This window comes from Microcaecilia unicolor, chromosome 12 (assembly GCF_901765095.1).
Source record: "Microcaecilia unicolor chromosome 12, aMicUni1.1, whole genome shotgun sequence".
NCBI lineage: Eukaryota > Metazoa > Chordata > Amphibia > Gymnophiona > Siphonopidae > Microcaecilia > Microcaecilia unicolor.
Genome location: NC_044042.1, coordinates 87,823,695 through 87,845,191, shown reverse-complemented (window position 1 = coordinate 87,845,191; position 21,497 = coordinate 87,823,695). Strand labels below are relative to the sequence as shown.

Genomic DNA, 21,497 nt, shown 5'->3' with positions numbered 1-21,497 from the left:
AGTGATACAGATGCATTATAAGATTCATAGTCTTGGTCTTATTTACCGTCCCTTTCCTAATATTTCCTAGCATCCTGTTTGTTGCCACACACAGGGCGGATGATTTCAGGGTATTGTCTACAATGACACCTAGATCTTTTTCTTGGGTGCTGACTCCTAAGGTGGACCCTAGCATCAGGCAACTATGGTTTGGATTATTCTTCCCAATGTGCATCACTTTGCATTTGTCCATATTAAATTTCATCTGCAATTTGGATGCCCAGTCTTCCAATTTCCTAGGTCTTCCTGCAATTTTTCACAGTCCGCTCATGCTTTAACAACCTTGAATAGTTTTGCACCATCTGCAAATTTAATCACCTCACTTGTTGTTCAATTTCCGGATCATGTATAAATATGTTAAATAGCACTGGTCCCAGAACAGATCCCTGCGGCACTCCACAATTGAGAAAAATGGCCATTTAACCCTATATTCTATTTTCTGTCCAATAACCAATTCCTAATCCACAAAGAACATTGCCTTCTGTCCCAAGACTTTAAACTTTTCTCAGGAGTCTCTCATGAAGAACTTTGTTAAAAGTTTTCTGAAAATCTAAACACATTACATCAACCAGCTTGCTTTATCCACATGTTTATTCATGCCTTCAAAGAAATGAAGCAGATTGGTGAGACAAGACTTCTCTTGGCTGAACCCATGCTGACTCTGTCTCATTAAATCATGTTTGTCTATTTATTCAGTAATTTGTTTTATAATAGTTTCCACTATATGCCTGGCACTGATGTTGGGCTTACTGGTCTATAATTTCCTGGTTCAACCCTGGAACCCTTTTTAAAAATTGGCCACCTTCCAATCTTCGGGCACTACGGATGATTTTAATGATAGGTTACAGATCACTAAACAGTAGATCACCAATTTCTTGTTTGAGTTTTATCAGTACCCTGGGATGTATACCATCTGGTGATTTATCACTATTTAACCTGTTAATTTGGCTCAGTATGTCTTCCAGGTTCACTGAGATGTCTATCAGTTCCTCCACATGATCACCCTTGAAAACCATTTCTGGTACAGGTAGATCTCTTACATCTTCTTCTGTAAGGAACACAAGCGTTGCCATACTGGGACAGACTGAAGGTCCATCAAGCCCAGTATCCTCAACCATTTTGCCTGGCACCGAAGTCAGGCTCACCAGTCTGTATTTTCCTGGATCACCTCTGGAACCCTTTTGAAAAATTGGTGTTACAATCTTCCGGTACCATGCTTGATTTTAAAGATAAATTACATATTACTAACAATAGTTCTGCAAGTTCATTTTTCAATTCTATCAGTACTCTGGGATGTATACCATCCGGTCCAGACGATTTGCTACTCTGACTCATTAGCATTGACTACCATTTCTGGCACCGGTATCTCTCCCACATCTTCCTAGGTGAAGACCACAGCAAAGAATAAATTTAATCTCTCTTCTATGGCCTTGTCTCCCCTGAGTGTCCCTTTTACCCCTCAGTCATCCAGCGGTCCAACTGATTCCCTTGCCAGCTTCTTGCTTTTAATATACCTAAAAAGTTTTTACCTCCAATGCAATCTTCTTTTCAAAGACTCTCTTTGCCTTCCTTATCAGCCCTTTGCCATTTCTTATGTTGTTTCCTATTATTTTCAGTGAGATTCTTCTTCCACATTCTGAAAGATTTTTTTTTAGCTCTAATAGCTTCCTTCACCTCACTTTTTTAACCATGCCGGCTGTCGTTTGGCCTTCCTTCCTTTTTTTTTAAATACATGGAATATATTTGGCCTGGGCTTCCAGGATAATATTTTTGAACAGCATCCACGCCTGATGTAAATTTTTGATCTTTGCAGCTGCTCCTCTAAGTTTCTTTTTCTTCTAATTTTATCAAAGTCTCCTTTTTGAAAGTTAAATGCTAATGTATTGGATTTCCCCCCTTGCACTGTGTAAGTAAGCAGGTATTTGCAGAATAGTGCTTAGACAGAATTTGGACATTTATGCACATGTGTGCACTGATATTAAAGGCCATTCTAAATTTATGCACTTAATTGGCGTGTAAAAGTTCGTGCCTGTGTTATAGAACTGCTCCCTACCCAGTTAGTATTGGAGCAGCCCAGGGTCAGAGTCAGGGCAGTCAGGGGATTTACAAGGGCATCACCAATATTCAGCAACGATACCCAGATAACTATCCACTTAATTTAACAGAAAAGACGGTCCTAAGTTAATCAGATAGCCATCTGGGTACCACTTTTGAATATTGGCAGCATCCAGGTAACTTCTGGCAGCTGCCTTCAGTGCTGGTACCCAGATGGGGGCCGGCATTGAATATCTGGCTCTAATTTAGCCGACAGAAGTCGGCGTTTAAAGAAATGCTGACCACTGCCAGCTAAATAGTTTTCCCCACATTTTTAGACCAGTCTTAAGTTTCTAGTATGTAGACCGGAGCCTGAGGTCAATCGGGAGATCATTACAGAGCCAGGTAGGAAAATATAATGTGACATGATCTCTAGGCAAATTCTAGTAGCGGCTGGGAAACTCAGTAGATTGCTCTGAGAAGATCTGAGAGACCAAGAGACAGTCTATGGAATAAATAGTCACTAAAGAGTGAGGGAGACCAGTGTGCTGGTGCCGGCTGGGTCTTGCACTGATGGTCGAGGACCCGGACTCTCAAGCAGGCAGTGTGGAAACTTGAAGCAGTGAGAGGGGGACTCGGGAGGTAAAAAAGGTGCCGGTACGCTGTACTGGCGCATATCGCCACAAAAAAAGCACTGGATAGGACTGACTTTTATGCGGTCCTATTTATGTGGTTAAGTGCTGAATATAGGCATTAATAGGCCAAGTGCCGACTCCATCCTAGAACGCCCCAAAATAGCTGGTTTCCAGTTTAGCACTAACTGGTTATGTGCCACTGAAAATTAGTGGTTAGCCTTGAACATGTGATTTAACTGGCCAGTTAAATCGCTTTGAATATTGACCTCATATATACTAGGTTAGGTTAGCATTCTATAGCAGAAAATAGGCGCCTAGGTCCCTTTATAAAATAACTTTCTAACATGCGCCCTCTTATAGAATTGCTCTCATAGTGCTATGGTGGTCAGATAGGATAGTCGGCAGCACTATCTGGTTATGTCAGCGCTAGTTAACTGGGTTTTCTCAAACACTGTTCTATTGATAAGGCTCTGGCTACAAAATTTGTACCCTAGTCCACAAAATTCTTTATGGAGAAGTCCCAGGATACATGAATAACCTAATCAACCTTCCTTCAAGGAATACATCAAGAACATCCCGCTCATTCCTAAACCTCCATTATCCTACCTGCAACAGCCTCAAGTATAAATCTACTTAGGCTACCTCCTTTTCCTTATCAGCACCCGATTATGGAATGCTTTACCAAAAGCTGTCAAAACTACCAAAGATCATCTTAACTTTAGGAAATTACTCAAGACCAGCGTATTCAAGAAAGCCTACTCCCAGGATCCAACATAATCCTAAAGTCCTCCAAAGCAATACATTAATGGACTATTTTGGACTCTTTTTTTTCTTTCCCTTTTCCCTCCTTTCCACTTGTTCTTCTAAACTCTTTGTTTACCACAATTTATTGTAATTGATTAATATCCGGGTTGGCGATTGCCTTTTCGGTTTAATGTGAGCCACATTGAGCCTGTAAGCATGTGGGGGAAATGTGGGGTATAAATGTGACAAAATAATAAATAAATGACCTAATTTCAGCGAGATCTGGTAATGGTTGATGTTGCAGTCTTTAAGCAGCTCCCCCTCTCCATTACCTGCTCTTTAGCCAGTCTTAGGCTGGTGACCGTCTACCTTGTGTCTGTGTTCTGCCCATAGGAACCAGTTCTGTGGCTGCTGTGCATGCTTGAGCAACCCCAGTATTGAACACACTCCTTGACTGTATCCAGGGGGAGGGTAATTTCTATCAGGCTTAGCACATCATTTTGAAAAGTTGGCTGCCCAGACTCTTATCCCTTTGTAGTAAAAGACCAATGACTTCATTGACTAAGCTGCTTGATGTTCACAGTCCAGTTCCCCCCCCCCCCCCCCCCCCCGAAACTCTGTATTTTTGTCCCTTTGATCTCTGTAAACAACAGTGGTGACCATCCTGCCTCCTTAACTGTCTCTATTCTGGTTAATAGCATCATACACTCATCTCTCTCTCATCCTGTTCTCATTTGGTATACTGCTTTGCTATTCTGTATAAAAGGTGGATAGTGAAATCAATAAACTTTAAATATTAATATCCTTGCACTGGCTCTGTTAAACCTATATGATATTGACTGTGGGACAGCAGCGGGGTTTCTAAAAGCACATCTATTATTCTCTCTGTCTATATTAGGAGTTCTCAACCCAGTCCTTGGGATACACCCAGTCAGTCAGGTTTTCAAGATACCCACAATGAATATGCACCAGATAGATTTGCCTAGAATGGAAGTAGTGCATGCAAATGTATCTCACGCATATCCATTGTGGCTATCCTGAAAACATGACAGGTTGGTTGTGTTTCAAGGACTGGGTTGAGAACTCCTGGTCTACCCCAAAAACTCAGCCTGTGCCTCCACTTCTTGATACACATTAATGACAATTTTGGACACACCCACCCTTCCCCTGTTTTCCCTGTTACTTTTGCTCCTTTCCAATCCTCTCCATTATTTCTAATGTTGGTTATATCTTGTATTAGTTTAGTTACCGGATTGGCTTTCGCCTTTGCGGTGCGATGTAAGCCACACTGAGCCTGACGCTGTTGGGAAAATGTGGGGTACAAATGTGATAATAAATAAATATGTTCTACCTCCCCTTACACTCTGTGCTATTAAGATGTTTTAATGTGTATTGTGTTGATATTGTAATGTAGCACTGCTTTGCTACAATGTGTATTCTTACCAGAATGTGTTTACTGCTATAATTGTCTATTGCCCAAGTTTAGGTTATTCTTGTTCTAAACCCTCTTGAGTAGATAAGAACATAAGAATAGTCAACTGGATCAGACCAATGGTCCATCTAGCCCAATATCCTGCTTCTAGCAGTGGCCATTCAGCTTCCCTTACATCTATTTCAATAAAGACTATGGACTTTTCCTCTAGGAACTTGTCCAAAACTTTTAAAATATGTAAATCACTTTGATGGCATTGCCCTAAGCATTCAATTAAATAAAGACAAGCTTGAACTTGATATGCTAACCTCCGTTACCACATCCTTCCAGCAACGAGTTCCAGAAGCTTCACTATTTTTTTGAGTGAAAAAATATTTCCTCCTATTTGTTTTCAAAGTATTTCCATGCAATTCCATTGAGTTCCCCTGGTCTTTGTATTCTTTGAATGAGTGAAAAATCAATTCACCTCCACCCGCTCCGCAACACTCAGGATTTTGTTGACCTCAGTCGTTATCACCCCTCAGCCATCTCTTTTCCAAGCTGAAGAGCCCCAACCTCTTTAGCCTTTCCTCATATGGGAGCAGTTCCATTCCCCTTCATTTTGGTTGCTCTTCTTTGAACCTTTCTAATTCCACTATATCTTTTTTGAGATACAGCGACCAGAATGAATGCAATACTCAAAGTGAGGTCACAGCATAGAGTGATACAGAGGCATAATAATATTTTTGGTCTTATTTTGCATCCCTCTCCTAATAATTCCTAGCATCCTGTTTGCTTTTTTTGGTCACCACGGCACAGTGAGCAGAAGATTTCAGTGTATATCTGCAATGACACCTAGATCTTTTTCTTGAGTGCTGACTCCTAAAGTGGACCCTATCATCAGATAACTAGGATTCAGATTATTCTTCCAATGTGCATGACTGTACATTTGTCTACATTAAATTTCATCTGCCATTTGGATGCCCAGTCTTCAAGTTTTCCTAAGGTCTTCCTGCAATTTTTCACAATCTGCATGAGTTTTGATAGCTTTGAATAGTTTTGTGTCAGCTGCAAATTTAATCACCTCACTTGTCATTCCCATTTCCAGATTATTTATAAATATGTTTAAATAGCACCAGTCCCAGTCAGATCCCTGCGGCACTCCACTATTCATCCTCCTCCATTGAGAAAAATGGCCATATAACCCTACCTTCTGTTTTCTGTCCAATAACCAGTTCTTAATCCACAGCAGTACATTGCCTCCTATCCCATGACTCCTTAATCATTAAATCGCAGGAGGGTTGTGAAAAATCACAAGAGGACCTTATGAGGACTGAGAGACTGGGCATCTAAATGGCAGATGACGTTTACTGTAAGCAAGTGCAAGTGATGCATGCGGGAAAGAGGAACCTGAATTATAGCTACGTCATGCAAGGTTCCATGTTAGGAGTCACGGACCAAGAAAGGGATCTAGGTGTCATCGTTGATAATACGTTGAAACCTTCTGCTCAATGTGCTGCTGCGGCTAAGAAAGCAAATAGAATGTTAGGTGTTATTAGGAAAGGAATGGAATACAAAATAAGGATGTTATAATGCCTTTGTATCGCTCCATGGTGCCGACCGCACCTCAAATATTGTGTTCAATTCTGGTCACTGCATCTCAAAAAGATATAGTGGAATTAGAAAAGGTGCAGAGAAGGGCGACAAAATGATAAAGGGGATGGGACGACTTCCCTATGAGGAAAGGCTAAAGCGGCTAGGCTCTTCAGCTTGGAGAAAAGGGGGCTGAGGGGAGATATGATAGAGGTCTATAAAATAATGAGTGCAGTTGAACGGGTAGATGTGAAGCGTCTGTTTATGCTTTCCAAAAATACTAGGACTAGGGGGCATGTGATGAAGCTACAATGTAGTAAATTTAAAATGAATCGGAGAAATTGTTTCTTTACTCAATGTGTAATTAAACTCTTGAATTCGTTGCCAGAGAATGTGGTAAAGGCGGTTAGCTTAGCGGAGTTTAAAAAAGGTTTGGACGGCTTCCTAAAGGAAAAGTCCATAGACCATTATTAAATGGACTTGGGGAAAATCCACTATTTCTGGATAAGCAGTATAAAATGTTTTGTACTTTTTTGGGCTCTTGCCAGGTATTTGTGACCTGGATTGGCCACTGTTGGAAACAGGATGCTGGGCTTGATGGACCTTTGGTCTTTCCCAGTATGGCAGTACTTATGTACTTATGTAATTTTCTCAGGAGTCTCTCATGAGGTACTTTGGCAAATGCTTTCTGAAAATCTAGATATATTATATCATCCAGCTCACATTTATCGACATGTTTATTCATGTCTTCAAGAAAATGAAGCAAACTGGTGAGGCAAGACTTCTCTTGGCTGAGTCTGTGCTGACTCTGTCCCATTAAACCATGTTTGTCTATGTGTTCTGTAATTTTATACTAAATAGTTGCCACTGTTTGCCCACTGAAGTCAACCTTACCAGTCTGTAATTTCCCAGATCACCCCAGAACCCTTTTTTAAAATCAGTGTCACATTGGCCACCCTCCAGTCTTCAGGTACTAAGGACGATTTTAATGACAGGCTGCAGATCACTAGTAGCAGATCATCAATTTCATGTTTGAGTTGTGGTCCAGGTGATTTATCACTCTTTAACTTGTCAGTTTGGCTCAGTACATCTTCCAAGTTAACCGAGATTTCTTTCAGTTCCTCCGCATCATCACTCTTGAAACCATTTCTGTATAGGTAGATTGCGACAGAAATACAGAAGAACGAATACCTTGCAGAGAAAATCACACTCAGGAGACAGCGAAGGTAACTAATAAAGCGATGATGCTGTATGATCTAGAAGATTTATTGATCATAAGAATGACTCGACACGGCTATATTTCAGTCATAGGCCTGCCTCAGGAGTCTTCCTGTGTGTGGTAGGTAAATCTGTCAGTATCACTTGATGTACAGGAGTGTTTCAAATTGTTTTGGCTGTTATGGTTTGTTAAAAAAGTCTGGAAGCACAGCTGGTAGCGCTGTACGCCTCCGCAATCACACTTAGAATCTCCTCTAGACTATAGACTAGATGTTACGAGTTTAGAGGAGATTCTAAGTGTGATTGTGGAGGGAGTACCAGCAGCGCTTCCTGCTTTTTTTTTACAAACCATAACAACAAAAGAATTTGAAACACTCCTGTACAGCAAATGATACAGCAAATGTACCAAACTAACACCTGTATTTGTTCACACCGGAACTGGCGAACGCCATTACGGTACTATGTAAGCCACATTGAGGCTGCAAATAGGTGGGAAAATGTGGGATAGAAATGCAACAAATAAAATAAATAAAAAATATACCTGAAAAAAGGTGTACTATCCACCTTATAATTGAAAAGAGAAAAACGCCTAGATTTTGACCCAAATCGGGAGATAGACGTTTATCTCACAAAACGAATAAATCGGTATAATGGAAAGCCGATTTTGGACGTTTTCAACTGCACTCCATCGCGGAAGCATATAAAGTTGACGGGGGCGTGTTGGAGGCGTGGTGAAGGTGGAACTGGGGCGTGGTTATCGGCCGAGGAGAGATGGGTGCCTTTCGCCGATAATGGACAAAAAGTATGCGTTTGTAGCTAGAATTTAGGGCACTTTTTTCCTGGACCCTGTTTTTTCACGAATAAGGCCCCCAAAAGTGCCCTAAATGACCAGATTACCACCAGAGGAATCGGGGATGACCTTCCCTGACTCCCCCAGTGGTCACTAACCCCCTTCCCACCACAAAAAATGATGTTTCACAACTTTTTATTTTCACCCTCATATGTCATACCCACGTCCCTGGCAGCAGTATGCAGGTCCCTGGAGCAGTTGTTAGGGGGTGCAGTGGACTTCAGGCAGGTGGACCCAGGCCCACCCCCCCCTACCTATTACAATTGTGCTGCTTAATGCTTAGTCGTCCAACCCCCCCAAACCACTGTACCCACATGTAGGTGCCCCCCTTCACCCTTAGGCTCAACACACAAGGGAAGGGTGCTCTTTTACCTTTTTTTTTTTGTTTTTGTAAAAGTGCCCCCTAGGTGCCCGGTTGGTGTCCTGGCATGTGAGGGGGACCAGTGCACTACGACTCCTGGCCCCTCCCACGAACAAATGCCTTGGATTTATTCGTTTTGAGCTGGGCACTTTCATTTTCCACTATCACTGAAAAACAAAAAATGCCCAGCTCACAAATTGTCGAATAAAACATGGACGTCTATTTTTTTTTCAAAAATACGGTTCGGTCCGCCCCTTCACGGACCCGTTCTCGGAGATAAACGCCCATGGAGATAGACGTTTTCGTTCAATTATGCCCCTCCACGAGTTTTCGTCTCTGTGGCAAGATTTCTTTTAGCCTTCTTTATCAATGCTTTGTACCTGGCTTGATTGTGTTTATGTTGCTTCTTATTTTCTTCATTCAGATCCTTTTTCCATTTTTTAAAGGATATTCTTTTGGCTCTAATAGCCTCTTTCACCTCACCTAACCGTGCTGGCTGTCATTTGCTCTTTTTTTCCACTTTGTTAATACGTGGAATACATCTAGTCTGGGCTTCCAAGATGGTATTTTAAACAACATCCACACCTGATTAAAGCCCTAACCTTTGTGGCTGATCCCTTCAGCTTCTTTTTAACCAATTTGTCATAGTCACCCTTTCGAAAATTAAAAGCTGCTACAGTAGATTTCCTTAGTGACTTCACTCCAGATATCAGTACTGTTCCCAGCAAATCAAACACCATTACCTCTCATACTATATCCCACATTCCACTAAGGATTAGATCCAAAATAGCTCCCCCTCTCATTGGTTCTTGGACCAGTTGCTCCAAGAAGCGGTCATTTATTACAGCTAAAAACTTTACCTCCCTAGCACTTCCTGATGTAACATTTATCCAGTCACTATTAGGATAATTGAAATCACCCATTATTATAATGTTGCTCAATTTGCCAGCTTTCCTAATTTCTGTAGACACATTTTCATCTGTGTTTGTTCTGTCCTGGCAGACAGTAGCAGAGCCTTACTAGTGTATCCTTTCCCTTCACACCTGGAATTTCTATCCATAAAGATTCCGCACTACTATCTGTTTTGCGAAGAATGCTTATTTTGTGTGACTCAATTCCTTCTTTAACATATAGTGGAACCCCCCCCCAATTTGATCTGCTCTATAATTGTGATATAATTTGTACCCTGATAACACAGTGTTCCATTGATTGTCCTCCTTCCATCAGGTGCCATGTTTACTAAGTCATGTTATAGGCACGTTATATTTTTAACGCGTGTTAACCATGTTACACGTGTTAACTGTGTACGCACCTACAATACTCCCTATAGGCACCTACACAGTTAGTGCGTATGCTAATTGTAGGTGCGTTAAAAATGATAACGCATTTTAGTAAACAGGGCCCCAGGTCTCTGAAATGCCTATTATATCTACCCAGTGCCGTAGCGAGGGCGGCTGACACCCGGGGCGGGTTGCGCTGCGCACCCCCTGCGGGTGCAGCACGGCGCCCCCACCACCTTGGTGCGCACCCCCCCCTCCGGAGGCATTGTTACTACTAGAAGCGAGGAGCGGGTGGGAGGGCCGATCCGCCCGAGTCCACGTCGCTGGGAGCTGCGTTGGCTCCATTAGTGCCTTGCTCTCTCTGCCCTGGAACAGGAAGTAACCTGTTCCGGGCAGAGGGGAGCAAGGAACCAACGGAGATGACACCCCACAGTGGCGTTGCACCCGGGGCGGACCACCCCACCACCACCCCCCCCCCCTTCCTACGCCACTGTATCTACCTCTTCTTTAATGCTATACAATTCTCCTATCTTATTTTTAAGGCTTCTAGCATTTATATACAGACACTTCAAATTGTCTTTTTTTCTTGCATGTATAGTCTGCTTTGAAGTTAATGGGGTAATTTACATTCTTACTATGCTCTCCCATTGAGCATTCTGGCTTCTTTCACCATTACTGAAACTCTCTATCAGGATTCCCTAAGATCTTGTTTTAATTGTATCCTTCAAGAATACTCCAGATGAACCATGCACTCCTGGGCGACTGATTAAACCCCCCTCCCCATTTTAGTTTAAAAGCTGCTCTATCTCCTTTTTAAATGTTGATGCCAGTAGACTGGTTTCATCCCAATTAAGGTGGAGCCCATTTTTTTGGAACAGTCTCCCCTTCCCCAAAGTTTCTAACAAACTCTAAGTCCCTCATCCCTGCATTGAGACTTTGGAGCTCCACGTGCCTCTTGTGGTCCTGTGCGTGGAACAGGGAGCATTTCTGAAAATGCCTACCCTGAAGGATCTGAATTTCAGCTTTCTACCTAGGAGCCTAAATTTGGCTTCCAGGGCCTCTCTCCCCATTTTCCTATTCCATGGTACCCACATGTAGCAAGACAGCTGGCTCCACCCCATCACTATCCAAAATTCTATCTAGGTGATATGTTGAGGTGCACCACCTTTGCACGAGGTAGGCCAAGTGACCCAGGCGATCCTGACGTCCACCAGCCATCCAGCCTATCAACATCCTAATAATCGAATCGCCAACTACAATAGTTGTCCTAACTCTTCCCTCCTGGGCAAAAGCTCCAAGAGACACATACTCGGTGTGACAGAATATTACATCCTCTGGCAGGCTGGTCCTGGCTACAGGATTACTTCCAACTTCACCAGGCTGATGCTCTCCTTTCAGTAGACCTCTCTTCTCCAAGGCAGCTGGTTAACCTTTTAGTGGCCAAGAACCCCCGGATATCAATTGCCAGTCCAGGGAAATTGCCGACAGTGAAACATCCAGGTTCAGCACCGATTGCAGCATTTATGCGGGCTGCCTCCTATAGGCTGAGTATCAGGCCCGCTATTTATGCCTTGAGACTTTCAACTTTCATCAGGGAAATATATAGATATTTTTTGCTGCTATCATAACACTAAATCACAAACCCCTTTTCAGACTGGTAACTTTTGCTGTTTGAGAACAACATGACAAATATATTTGGTGGTGTGGAGATAAGAAACAAATTCTAAATACAAAAACTTCCACCCAATACAAAAATTACAAAGAGTACAATAGTATATGGGGAAAAGCCTCAAGAGCTCCCAGATCCATATCGATCTGTCGGAGCTAAAACAGACCAACTGGTCATCATAGGCAAAACCCCTTTTAGGCAGCCCCAGAAAAATTTCTTCTGGGACCGCAGTAAATTTTCTAAATTTTTTGTTTTTTAAAGATAAGAATTTTTTAAAGAAAAAGCGTGTTATATTTGCAATGCACTTAGCTTTTTATTGCTTGATATTCAGTATTACTACTGCTTCATGCTGCGCTGTTCCTGTTGGGTTACCCTGAGCCGACGTTGGCCAGCGTTTCGCTGCTTCTTCAAGGTCTCGGGTAATTACAACAGGGCCTAAACGTCCAGGCAGGGAATCACAGCCCACCTCCAAGCTTACCAGCTCATCAACGTCGGCTCAGGGTAACCCAACAGGGAACAGCGCAGCATGAAGCGTAGTAATACTGAATATCAAGCAATAAAAAACTAAGTGCATTGCAATATACACGCTTTTTCTTTAAAAAATTCTTATCTTTAAAAAACAAAAAATTTAGAAAATTTACTGCGGTCCCAGAAGAAATTTTTCTGGGGCTGCCTAAAAGGGGTTTTTGCCTATGATGAAGAGAAGACCAGTTGGTCTGTTTTAGCTCCGACAGATCGATATTGGATCTGGGAGCTCTTTGAGGCTTTTCCCCATATACTATTGTACTTTTGTAATTTTGTATTGGGTGGAAGTTTTTGTATTTAGAATTTGAGAAACAACATGGCCACTGAGAGTGGCCCTGTAGAGCCACTGAGCAATTTTAAAATTACCATTTATGAGGTGAGTGTTGCCACCAACCACATATGTATTTTTGAATACTGGCCTCATGGTGTCTGGACGTATTACTATGAGTGTCTTTATTGCTAGCGTACTGAGCTGTACCTTAATAGGCATCTGGCTGGTTTTTTCCATCCGACTGCCCTGCAGACTTAATCCTTTGTCTTTCCTCCTTTTCTTCATCAGTTCTCGGTGCTCCTTCTGCTTGTTCTGCACCTCGATTAGCACCGTGATGAAGGCATTCTTCACCTCTTTCTCAAACTCCAGCTCATCCCGCTGAGCCAGCTGTTGGACAAGCTCCTCAGAGTAAGTGGATATAGTCCTTTCACGTGATTCAGCCAATGCCGAGAGCTCCAGTACGGCATGTGTCGCAAACCTTCTCATGCACAAAGAAGGAAAAATAAAAGACGGTTTAAAGGAAGGACAGTCATTCTTCCGTTGCCATGGGGAGGGCATGATATAGCATAAGGAAGCAAAGAAGGAGAAAGAGTAATTCCACATAACATTAGGTGTTACAACGGAATTGGAAGGAAGGAAGAAACAAGAATATTAAAAAGGAAACCCCGAAGGGAGGGTAGAAGGGGGGTGCGGGGAGGGATATAGAGGTACGGATAAATGGAGAACTGCTGGGAGTAAGGAGGTGGGGAAACAAAACAGAAAGTGATGCTACTACCTAGTTATGATTACAAGTTGTTCATTTGTTCCTGTTGTATCTTGAACATGGCGTAGGAATATTGTATTGTTTGTGATAGGTCATCAATAAAATTGTTTTAAAACTAAAAAGGGAAACCACGGGAGGGGCATGGCCAACACAGGGGGTGTCCAAATATTTAGGTGTAGTATTATAGAATATCAGGTTTCTGTGCCCATCTACATACCAGGATTTGTACCAGGTTTCAGCTGGCGCAAATCCCCATGTCCAAGTTGGTGCAGGAATCTGCTCTAAGGGGATCCTTTGCTAAACTACGGTAGAATGAAGGCCATGCGGTAAGTGAAATGCTTACTGATGCGGCCATTTCGGGCGACGACCTTACTTGCCACCCATTGAGATGGCGGCAACCGCTCCCATGCTAACCCGGCGGTAACTGTGCAGTGCACGGCACTGTTTGATTACTGCCAGTTACGTTCTGTTGTACAGAAATAGTACATATTTTCTAGCACGGAAATGGCGCACGCATGGGTAGGAACTACACAAGCTCTTGCGGTAGCCTGGAGGTAGTTCCGTATTGGGCACGGTAAGCCCACTGTGGGCTTACTGCCGTTTAGTAAAATGGCCTCCAAGCACTATTTCCTTAAAGGATGCTCAGCCCACAGCACCCTTTATAGAATAGCACTTAGTGGAGATTTTCCCTGGCAATAAGTCCAATGAATCACTTAGAAATGGCAGGGGTATCAAACCACATCAACCGCATAACCCAGCGCTCAATCAGTTCAGAGCATGTGGGTAAGGCCTAACTCACTCAAGTCATGAAAAAGGCTCAGTAGCCACTCATGGAGTGGCCTAGTGGTTAGAGCACAGGGTCTTGCAATCCAGAGGTGGCCGGTTCAAATCCCACTGCCTGCTCCTTGTGATCTTGGGCAAGTCACCTTAACCCTCCATTGCCTCAGGTACTAACTTAGATTGTTGAGCCCTCCTGAGACATAGAAATATCCTGAATGTAAACTCACCTTGAGCTACTACTGAAAAAGCTGTGAGCAAAATCTAAATAAATAAAGTATTCCATCCTGTGGCTTACCCAAATTGTCATTGTGGCTCAACATCACATCTCATGACTTGTATAAATCTCAATATATTCTTTATAACTCCAATGTTTGTAAATTTTTTCTTTTATTTGTACCCGCGCTTTCCCACTCATGGCAGGTTCAATGCAGCTTACTATTATATACAGGTACTTATTTGTACCTGGGGCAATGGAGGATTAAGTGACTTGCCAGAGTCACAAGGAGCTGCCTGTGCCTGAAGTGGGAATCGAACCCAGTTCCCCAGGACCAAAGTCCACCACTCTAACCATTAGGCCACTCCTCCACTCTTGAAAACTATCTTAATCATGTTCATTGTCATTTTAAGCTGGACCTGCCCCAAACATGGGCCCATGCTTCACCACGCTGCTTCAGGGGAAATGTCCTCACAAGTGATGCCCTCTAGTGGTAACTTACAGTGTGATCCTTATTTGGCAGCCTGATCCCTAATGGCAGAACCACAAGATTAGTGCTAAAAGTCATATGTGCCATTTTGAACCCAGGACTTGGAAGAGTAGAAGCAGCAGGGGAGGAGGATCAGGGGGTAGGGGTCTTCTCTAGAGTTCATTAAACTGGATGCCTTAGGGCAAGGTGGACTTGAACTCAGTCACTATACCTGCCCTTTCAAGCAGACACTTAAGTCTGTCTCCTGGAAGCTGTGCATGCCAATGCCTAGATCTTATTTCATTAAAGTGGATTCCCTTGTAAGATGGTAATCAATAGAAATAGAATAAAATAAAACCAGAAGAAAGAAAATAAGCTGATACCTTTTTTATTGGATTAACTTAATACATTTTTAGCTTAGCTTTCGAAGGTGGCCCTTCTTCGTCAGATCAGAAATAAGCAAATTTTGATAAGTAACAGCATATATAAAATTTACTGTAAGGATCAAAACACATGAAGTCCACACTCACTGTTCAGAAATACACCAATACATTCTCTTCTGAATTCTCATCCCCCGTAATTTTATCACATTTATACCTTAACTCACAGAAAAATGTTATACCGAATGTTCTCTTGCTAATGTTCTATTACCCTATCAGTTTCCCGTTGTCTCTTTCCACTGTTCCATTGTTCTTTTCCTTTGTCCTATTCCCTAACGATACTTTGACGTTGTCTTGCATTACTTCTCACAATGTAATCCATAACTGAGTTGTAACAAATCGTATTTCCATCATTTACAATGTATTGTAAGCCACACTGAGCCCGCAAATAGGTGGGAAAATGTGGGATACAAATGCAATAAATAAATAAATAAATATAAGTGAAACATCAAAACGTATTTCAGTGACAGTCTGAAGGGATGAGGGAGGGGTGGGCTAGGTGAGGAACAAAGAGGGCTGAGAGGATGAGGGACAGGGAGATATGAATGGTGATCAGGTAAGATGGGAAATTGAAGGCAACAAGATTCCCTGCCCAAAACCACTCCAACTCCATGCCTGACCACACCCCCTGCATCACTACATGTAAACACCCCCCTTTCAAAAACTGCATTTACACAATGTATGCCAATCTGCACATAAAATGCTGCTGTTTACACAATGTGGATCAGGGGCGTAGCCAGAGTTTGACGGGAGGGGGTCCAGAGCCCGAGGTGAGGGGGCACATTTAGCACCCCCCCCCCCGGCACCGTCAACCCCCCCTGCCCACCCGCCGCTGTCAACTTTCATACCCCCCCTGCTGCCGCCGCAACCCTCTCGACCCCCTTTCCCGCCGCCAACCCGCCACGTACCTTTGCTGGCGGGGGACCCCCAACCCCCGCCAGCTGAAGGTCCTCTCCTCAGCCGCGCGGCGTTGCTTGCTGAATGATCTGATCAAGTTTCTATGTGTGCGTCTGACGTTCTGCACGTACAACATGCAGGACGTCAGACGCATGCACAAAAACTTGATCAGATCATTCAGCAAGCAATGCCGCACAGCCAAGGAGAGAACTTCGGCCGGCGGGGGTTGGGGTCCCCCGCCAGCAAAGGTAACGCGGCGGGTTAGCGGGGGGAGGGTTGGCGGTGGGAAGGGGGTCAAGAGGGTCGTGGCAGGGGGGTTTCAGGGCCAAGTCTACGGGGGACAGGCCCCCGTGGCCCCATAGTAGCTACGCCCCTGATGTGGATGCTTGTGGGACCCTACTGTGTGCAATTCCCAGGTTAAATGCAAAACGTGGAATGGAACAAAGACCGCACAGCGACCTGGGTAGGAGGAACACATTAAATTTAATGTGTGACAGAATATCCTGCTTTAATGATTAAAACAGCAGATACTACAGGGCACATGGGGGGGGTTCTATAATTGGGCTACTGAAGGAAAGTAGATGCTTATAAGCACAACCAGGTAGATATAGAAACAGAAAAATGACTACAGATAAAGGCTAAATGGCCCCATCCAATTGCTCATCCATACCATCCACTGTCTCCTCCCCTCCTGCATGCAATAGATCCCATACTCTCTTGAATTCAGATTTAGTCATTGTTTCTACCACCTCCCCCAGGAGACTGTTCCATGTATCCACAACCCTTCTGTAAAAAGTATTTCTGTAAATTACTCATAAGCCTACAACCTTTTAACTTCATCCTAAGCACTCTCATTCCAGAGCTGTCTTTCAGTTGAAATAGACTCGCTTCCTATGCATTAATGCCACGGAGATATTAAACGTCTCTATCATATTCCCTCTCCTGCCTCTGTAAGTCTGTCCCATACGCTTTATGACAGAGAACACGGACCACTTTTGTAGCTGCCCACTGGACCGACTCTATCCTGTTTATATCTTTTGGAAGGTGCTGTGTCCAGAATTGCACACATTACTGCTGGCCATTCTCTCCCTATGTACCTGAGCATCCTTCTGGCTTTGACCATCGCCTTTTCTACTGTCTGGCCACATGTGATCACACCCGAATCCCGTCCTCTTTTATACACAGAAGTACTTCATCCCCTATACTATACTGCTCCCTTTTTCCAGCCCAAATGCATGATCCTGTTTTTTTTTATATTGAAGCTTAGTTGTCAATTTCTGGACCATCGTCAAGTTTCACTAGGTCCCACCTCATGCAATCCACACCCTCTGGGGTGTCTACCCTATTACAGAGTTTGGTATTATGCACAAAGAGGCAAATCTTACCAGACAGTCCTGCAATATCACTCACAAAAATGTTAAAAGAGTCGGCCCAGGACTGATCCCTGCGGCACACCATAAATAACATCCACTATTCTGGGTAAGCAGTATAAAATGTTTTGCACTTTTTGGGGATCTGCCAGTATTTGTGACCTGGATTGGCCACTGTTGGAAAACCGATGCTGGGCTTGATGGACCTTTGGTCTTTCCCAGTATGGCAATATTTATGTACTTATCCTTTTCCTCAGAGTGAACTCCATTTACCACTATCCCTCTGCCTCCTTCCACTTAACCAGTTCCTTACCAAGTCTGCCAATTTAGGGACCATACCAAGGGCATTCAGTTTATTTATCAGTCACCTATGCGGAACAGTGACAAAGGCTTTGCTAAAATCTGTAACCAGATCTTTATCTAGTTGCTCTGATTGTGTAGACATATTCTTTTCTAGGGTATTTGAATACAGGATTATGACAACTGAATCTATGATGGGCGTTGAGGGGCAAACACCCTAGACAAAGGAAAGTAATTAATTTGAATGTTATTTGATTGTTGTCATGAGATAAGTTCACTGTTTTGTTTGTAATTAGTTGTTTATATATTTTATGTTATTTTAGCCTGTAAACCACTTTGATGCTTCTTGACAGATGGTAAATGTTTTAATAAGCATAAACATATTTATTAGAAGTGGGGCAATGGAGTTAAGTGACTTGCCCAGAGTCACAAGGAGCTGCTGTGCCTGAAGTGGGAATTGAACTCAAGTTCCTCAGTTCCCCAGGACCAAAGTCCACCACCCTAACCACTAGGCCACTCCTCCACTCAGGTTTATTATTGTTCGCCTTTTATCTTCCATCTGTATTTTCCCAAGTTTGTGCATTGTTATGTTTTGTTTTTTTATTGTTAAATGTTTGATTGTACCCTGCCTTGACCCATAGAGGGGCATTTTCGAACAGGGACACACATCTCTAAGGACATCCCGGCGAAGGGGCGGGGAAACCACTATTATCGAAACAAGATGGCGTCCATCTTTCGTTTCGATAATACAGTTGGGGACGCCCCAAATCTCAACATTTAGGTCGACTTTAGAGATGGTCAACCGAAATGCTGAGATGGTCGACCTTAGAGATAGTCATCCCCGGTTTTCGGCCATAATGGAAACCGAAGACGCCCATCTCAAAAATGACCAAATCCAAGGTATTTGGTCATGGGAGGAGCCAGCATTCGTAGTGCACTGGTCCCCCTCACATGCCAGGACACAATCCGGGCATCCTAGGGGGCACTGCAGTGGACTTCACAAATTGCTTCCAGGTGCATAGCTCCTTACCTTTGGTGCTGAGCCCCCCCCAACCCTCCCAAAAAAAAATCCACTCCCCACAACTGTACACACTACCATAGCCCTAATGGGTGAAGGGGTGGCACCTACATGTGGGTACAGTGGGTTTCGGGTGGGTTTTGAAGGGCTCACATTTACCACCACAAGTGTAATAGGTGGGGGGGGGATGGGCCTGGGTCTGCCTGCCTGAAGTGCACTGCACCCACTAAAAACTGCTCCAGGGACCTGCATACTGCTGTGATGGAGCTGGGTATGACATCTGAGGCTGGCAAAAATGTTTTTAAAATTTGTTTTTTGGGGGTGGGGGTGGGAGGGGGTTGGTGACCACTGGGTAAGGGGAGGTCATCCTCGATCCCTCTGGTGGTCATCTGGTCAGTTCGGGCACCTTTTCGAGGCTTGGTCATGAAAAAAAATGGACCAAGTAAAGTCAGCCAAATGCTCGTCAGGGACACCCTTCTTTTTTCCATTATGGGTCGAGGACGCCCATCTCTTAGCACACCCCCAGTCCCGCCTTCGGTACGGTGCCAACACACCCCCATGAACTTTGGTTGTCCCCGTGACAGAAAGCAGTTGAGGGCACCCAAAATCGGCTTTTGATTATGCCGATTTGGGCGACCCTGAGAGAAGGACGCCCATCTCCCGATTTGTGTCGGAAGATGGGCGCCCTTCTCTTTCGAAAATTCCCCTGATGGTGATTTTGGTGGGTTTTTATAACTAGTTCAGCAGCTCAATTTCTGTTGAAATCAACCTGCTAAATTGGCTTCATTTCTTTGAAGGTGTGAATAAACATGTGGATGGATGAAGGCGAGCCAGTTGATACAGTATTTCTAGATTTTCAGAAGCTTTTGACAAAGTCCCTCATGAGAGACTCCTGAGAAAATTAAAAAATCATAAGATAGGAGGCAATGTTCTGTTGTGGACTGGAAACTGGTTAAAAGATAGAAAACAAAGAGTAGGGTTAAATGGAAATTTCTCTCAACATCAACCCATTCTCTCAACCCCCTTCCATACAGAAGTTCCTCTCTCTTCAACCCCCTTCCATCCAATATCTTCTCTGTGTCTTTCAATCCCTTCCATCCAGAAGCTGTTCTCCCTCTCTCTTTCAACTCATTTCCATCCACAATCTCCTTTCTCTCTGCCTTCCATCCACCAGCTCCTAACTCCTCCTTTTCCTCTCTCTCTATCTTGTGTCCATTTTCCTCCATCTTACTACTTTCTCCTCCCCCCTCCAGTGTCCAGTATCCTCCCTCTTTCACAGAGCTACTTTCTGTATGCACGCCTTTGCTTTACAGATACCGCCTGCTCTCAAACAGGAAGTGTGCATCAGAAAGGGTGGGACCAAACCGAGCTCTCAGCTATGTGCATACAGGAAGTGGCTTCATGTGCTTCTTTACTTTTTGTTTATTGATACTGCTGCTGTACCGGGAAACTGGCCACAGCAGGAGCAGAAGTGGGGGAAGTCATTTTTTGGACTGAGGAGAAGGCTTAGCCTCACCAAGCCTCATATACTTGGTGCCTATGGCTCTTGTGTTCTCACCTTCAGAAGACCAGTTGTTGTTAACGGTCTGTGTCAGAGCCTGCATTTCCTGTAAGAGGATGGCATCTGCTGAGATGAACTCTTTGAGCTTTCGTCTTCCTCCACCTCTTCCAGTTCTTCAGGGTCTGGAGAATTCTGCATCATTTCTTCAATTTCTTCAATGACCTGAAAGTAGAATATGCAGGTCAGTAAGCAAATTACTCTAAGACATAATAGAAGTGTTTTGCCAAATTAAATGGACATATACAATATTTCATCCACATTGGTCCCGGCAGGCTTTATAGCTATTGCTATGCTATACAATTCTTATATTCCACCAATTTTTGTTAGGATTCTAAGTGGATTACAGTAAGAAAAAAATCCTGTATTCCAGGAGCTTACATCAAATAATATTAGTCAAGAGAATTATAGTAATATTCTTTATCACACCATCAATTACATATATCTGTAAATGAATGAGTTTTTAAAGATCTGGAGGAGTGGCCTAGTGGTTAGGGTGGTGGACTTTGGTCCTGGGGAACTGAGGAACTGAGTTTGATTCCCACTTCAGGCACAGGCAGCTCCTTCTGACTCTGGGCAAGCCACTTAACCCTCCATTGCCCCATGTAAGCCGCATTGAGCCTGCCATGAGTGGGAAAGCGCGGGGTATAAATGTAACAAAAATAAAATAGATACTATTGGAGATTCTACATGGAATGTTGCTACTATTGGAGATTTGAAAATTCTACATGGAATGTTGCTACTATTGGAGATTCTACATGGAATGTTGCTATTCCACTAGCAACGCTATTCCACTAGCAACATTCCATGTAGAAGCCTGCGCAGCCACATGGGTGATCTGCAAGGGCCGACTTCTACATGGAATGTTGCTACTATGGAGGTTCTACATGGAATGTTGATACTTCCACTAGCAACATTCCATGTAGAAGGCTGCGCAGGCTTCTGTTTCTGTGAGTCTGATGTCCTGCACGTACGTGCAGGACGTCAGACTCACAGAAGCAGAAGCCTGCACGCCACATGGGTGATCTGCAAGGGCCAACTTCTACATGGAATGTTGC

At 43.5% G+C, this 21,497-nt stretch overlaps 1 protein-coding gene across 1 annotated transcript in view; it reads right to left on the bottom strand.

Annotated features, from left to right (window-relative positions):
- The window catches only part of FEZ1 (fasciculation and elongation protein zeta 1), a 99,016-nt gene that overhangs the window by 28,593 nt on the left and 48,926 nt on the right, over nt 1-21,497 (bottom strand). The window contains 4 exon segments of the mRNA XM_030221134.1: nt 12,838-13,091; nt 13,094-13,108; nt 20,440-20,508; nt 20,511-20,604. Of these exon segments, the coding sequence (XP_030076994.1) occupies nt 12,838-13,091; nt 13,094-13,108; nt 20,440-20,508; nt 20,511-20,604 (432 nt within the window).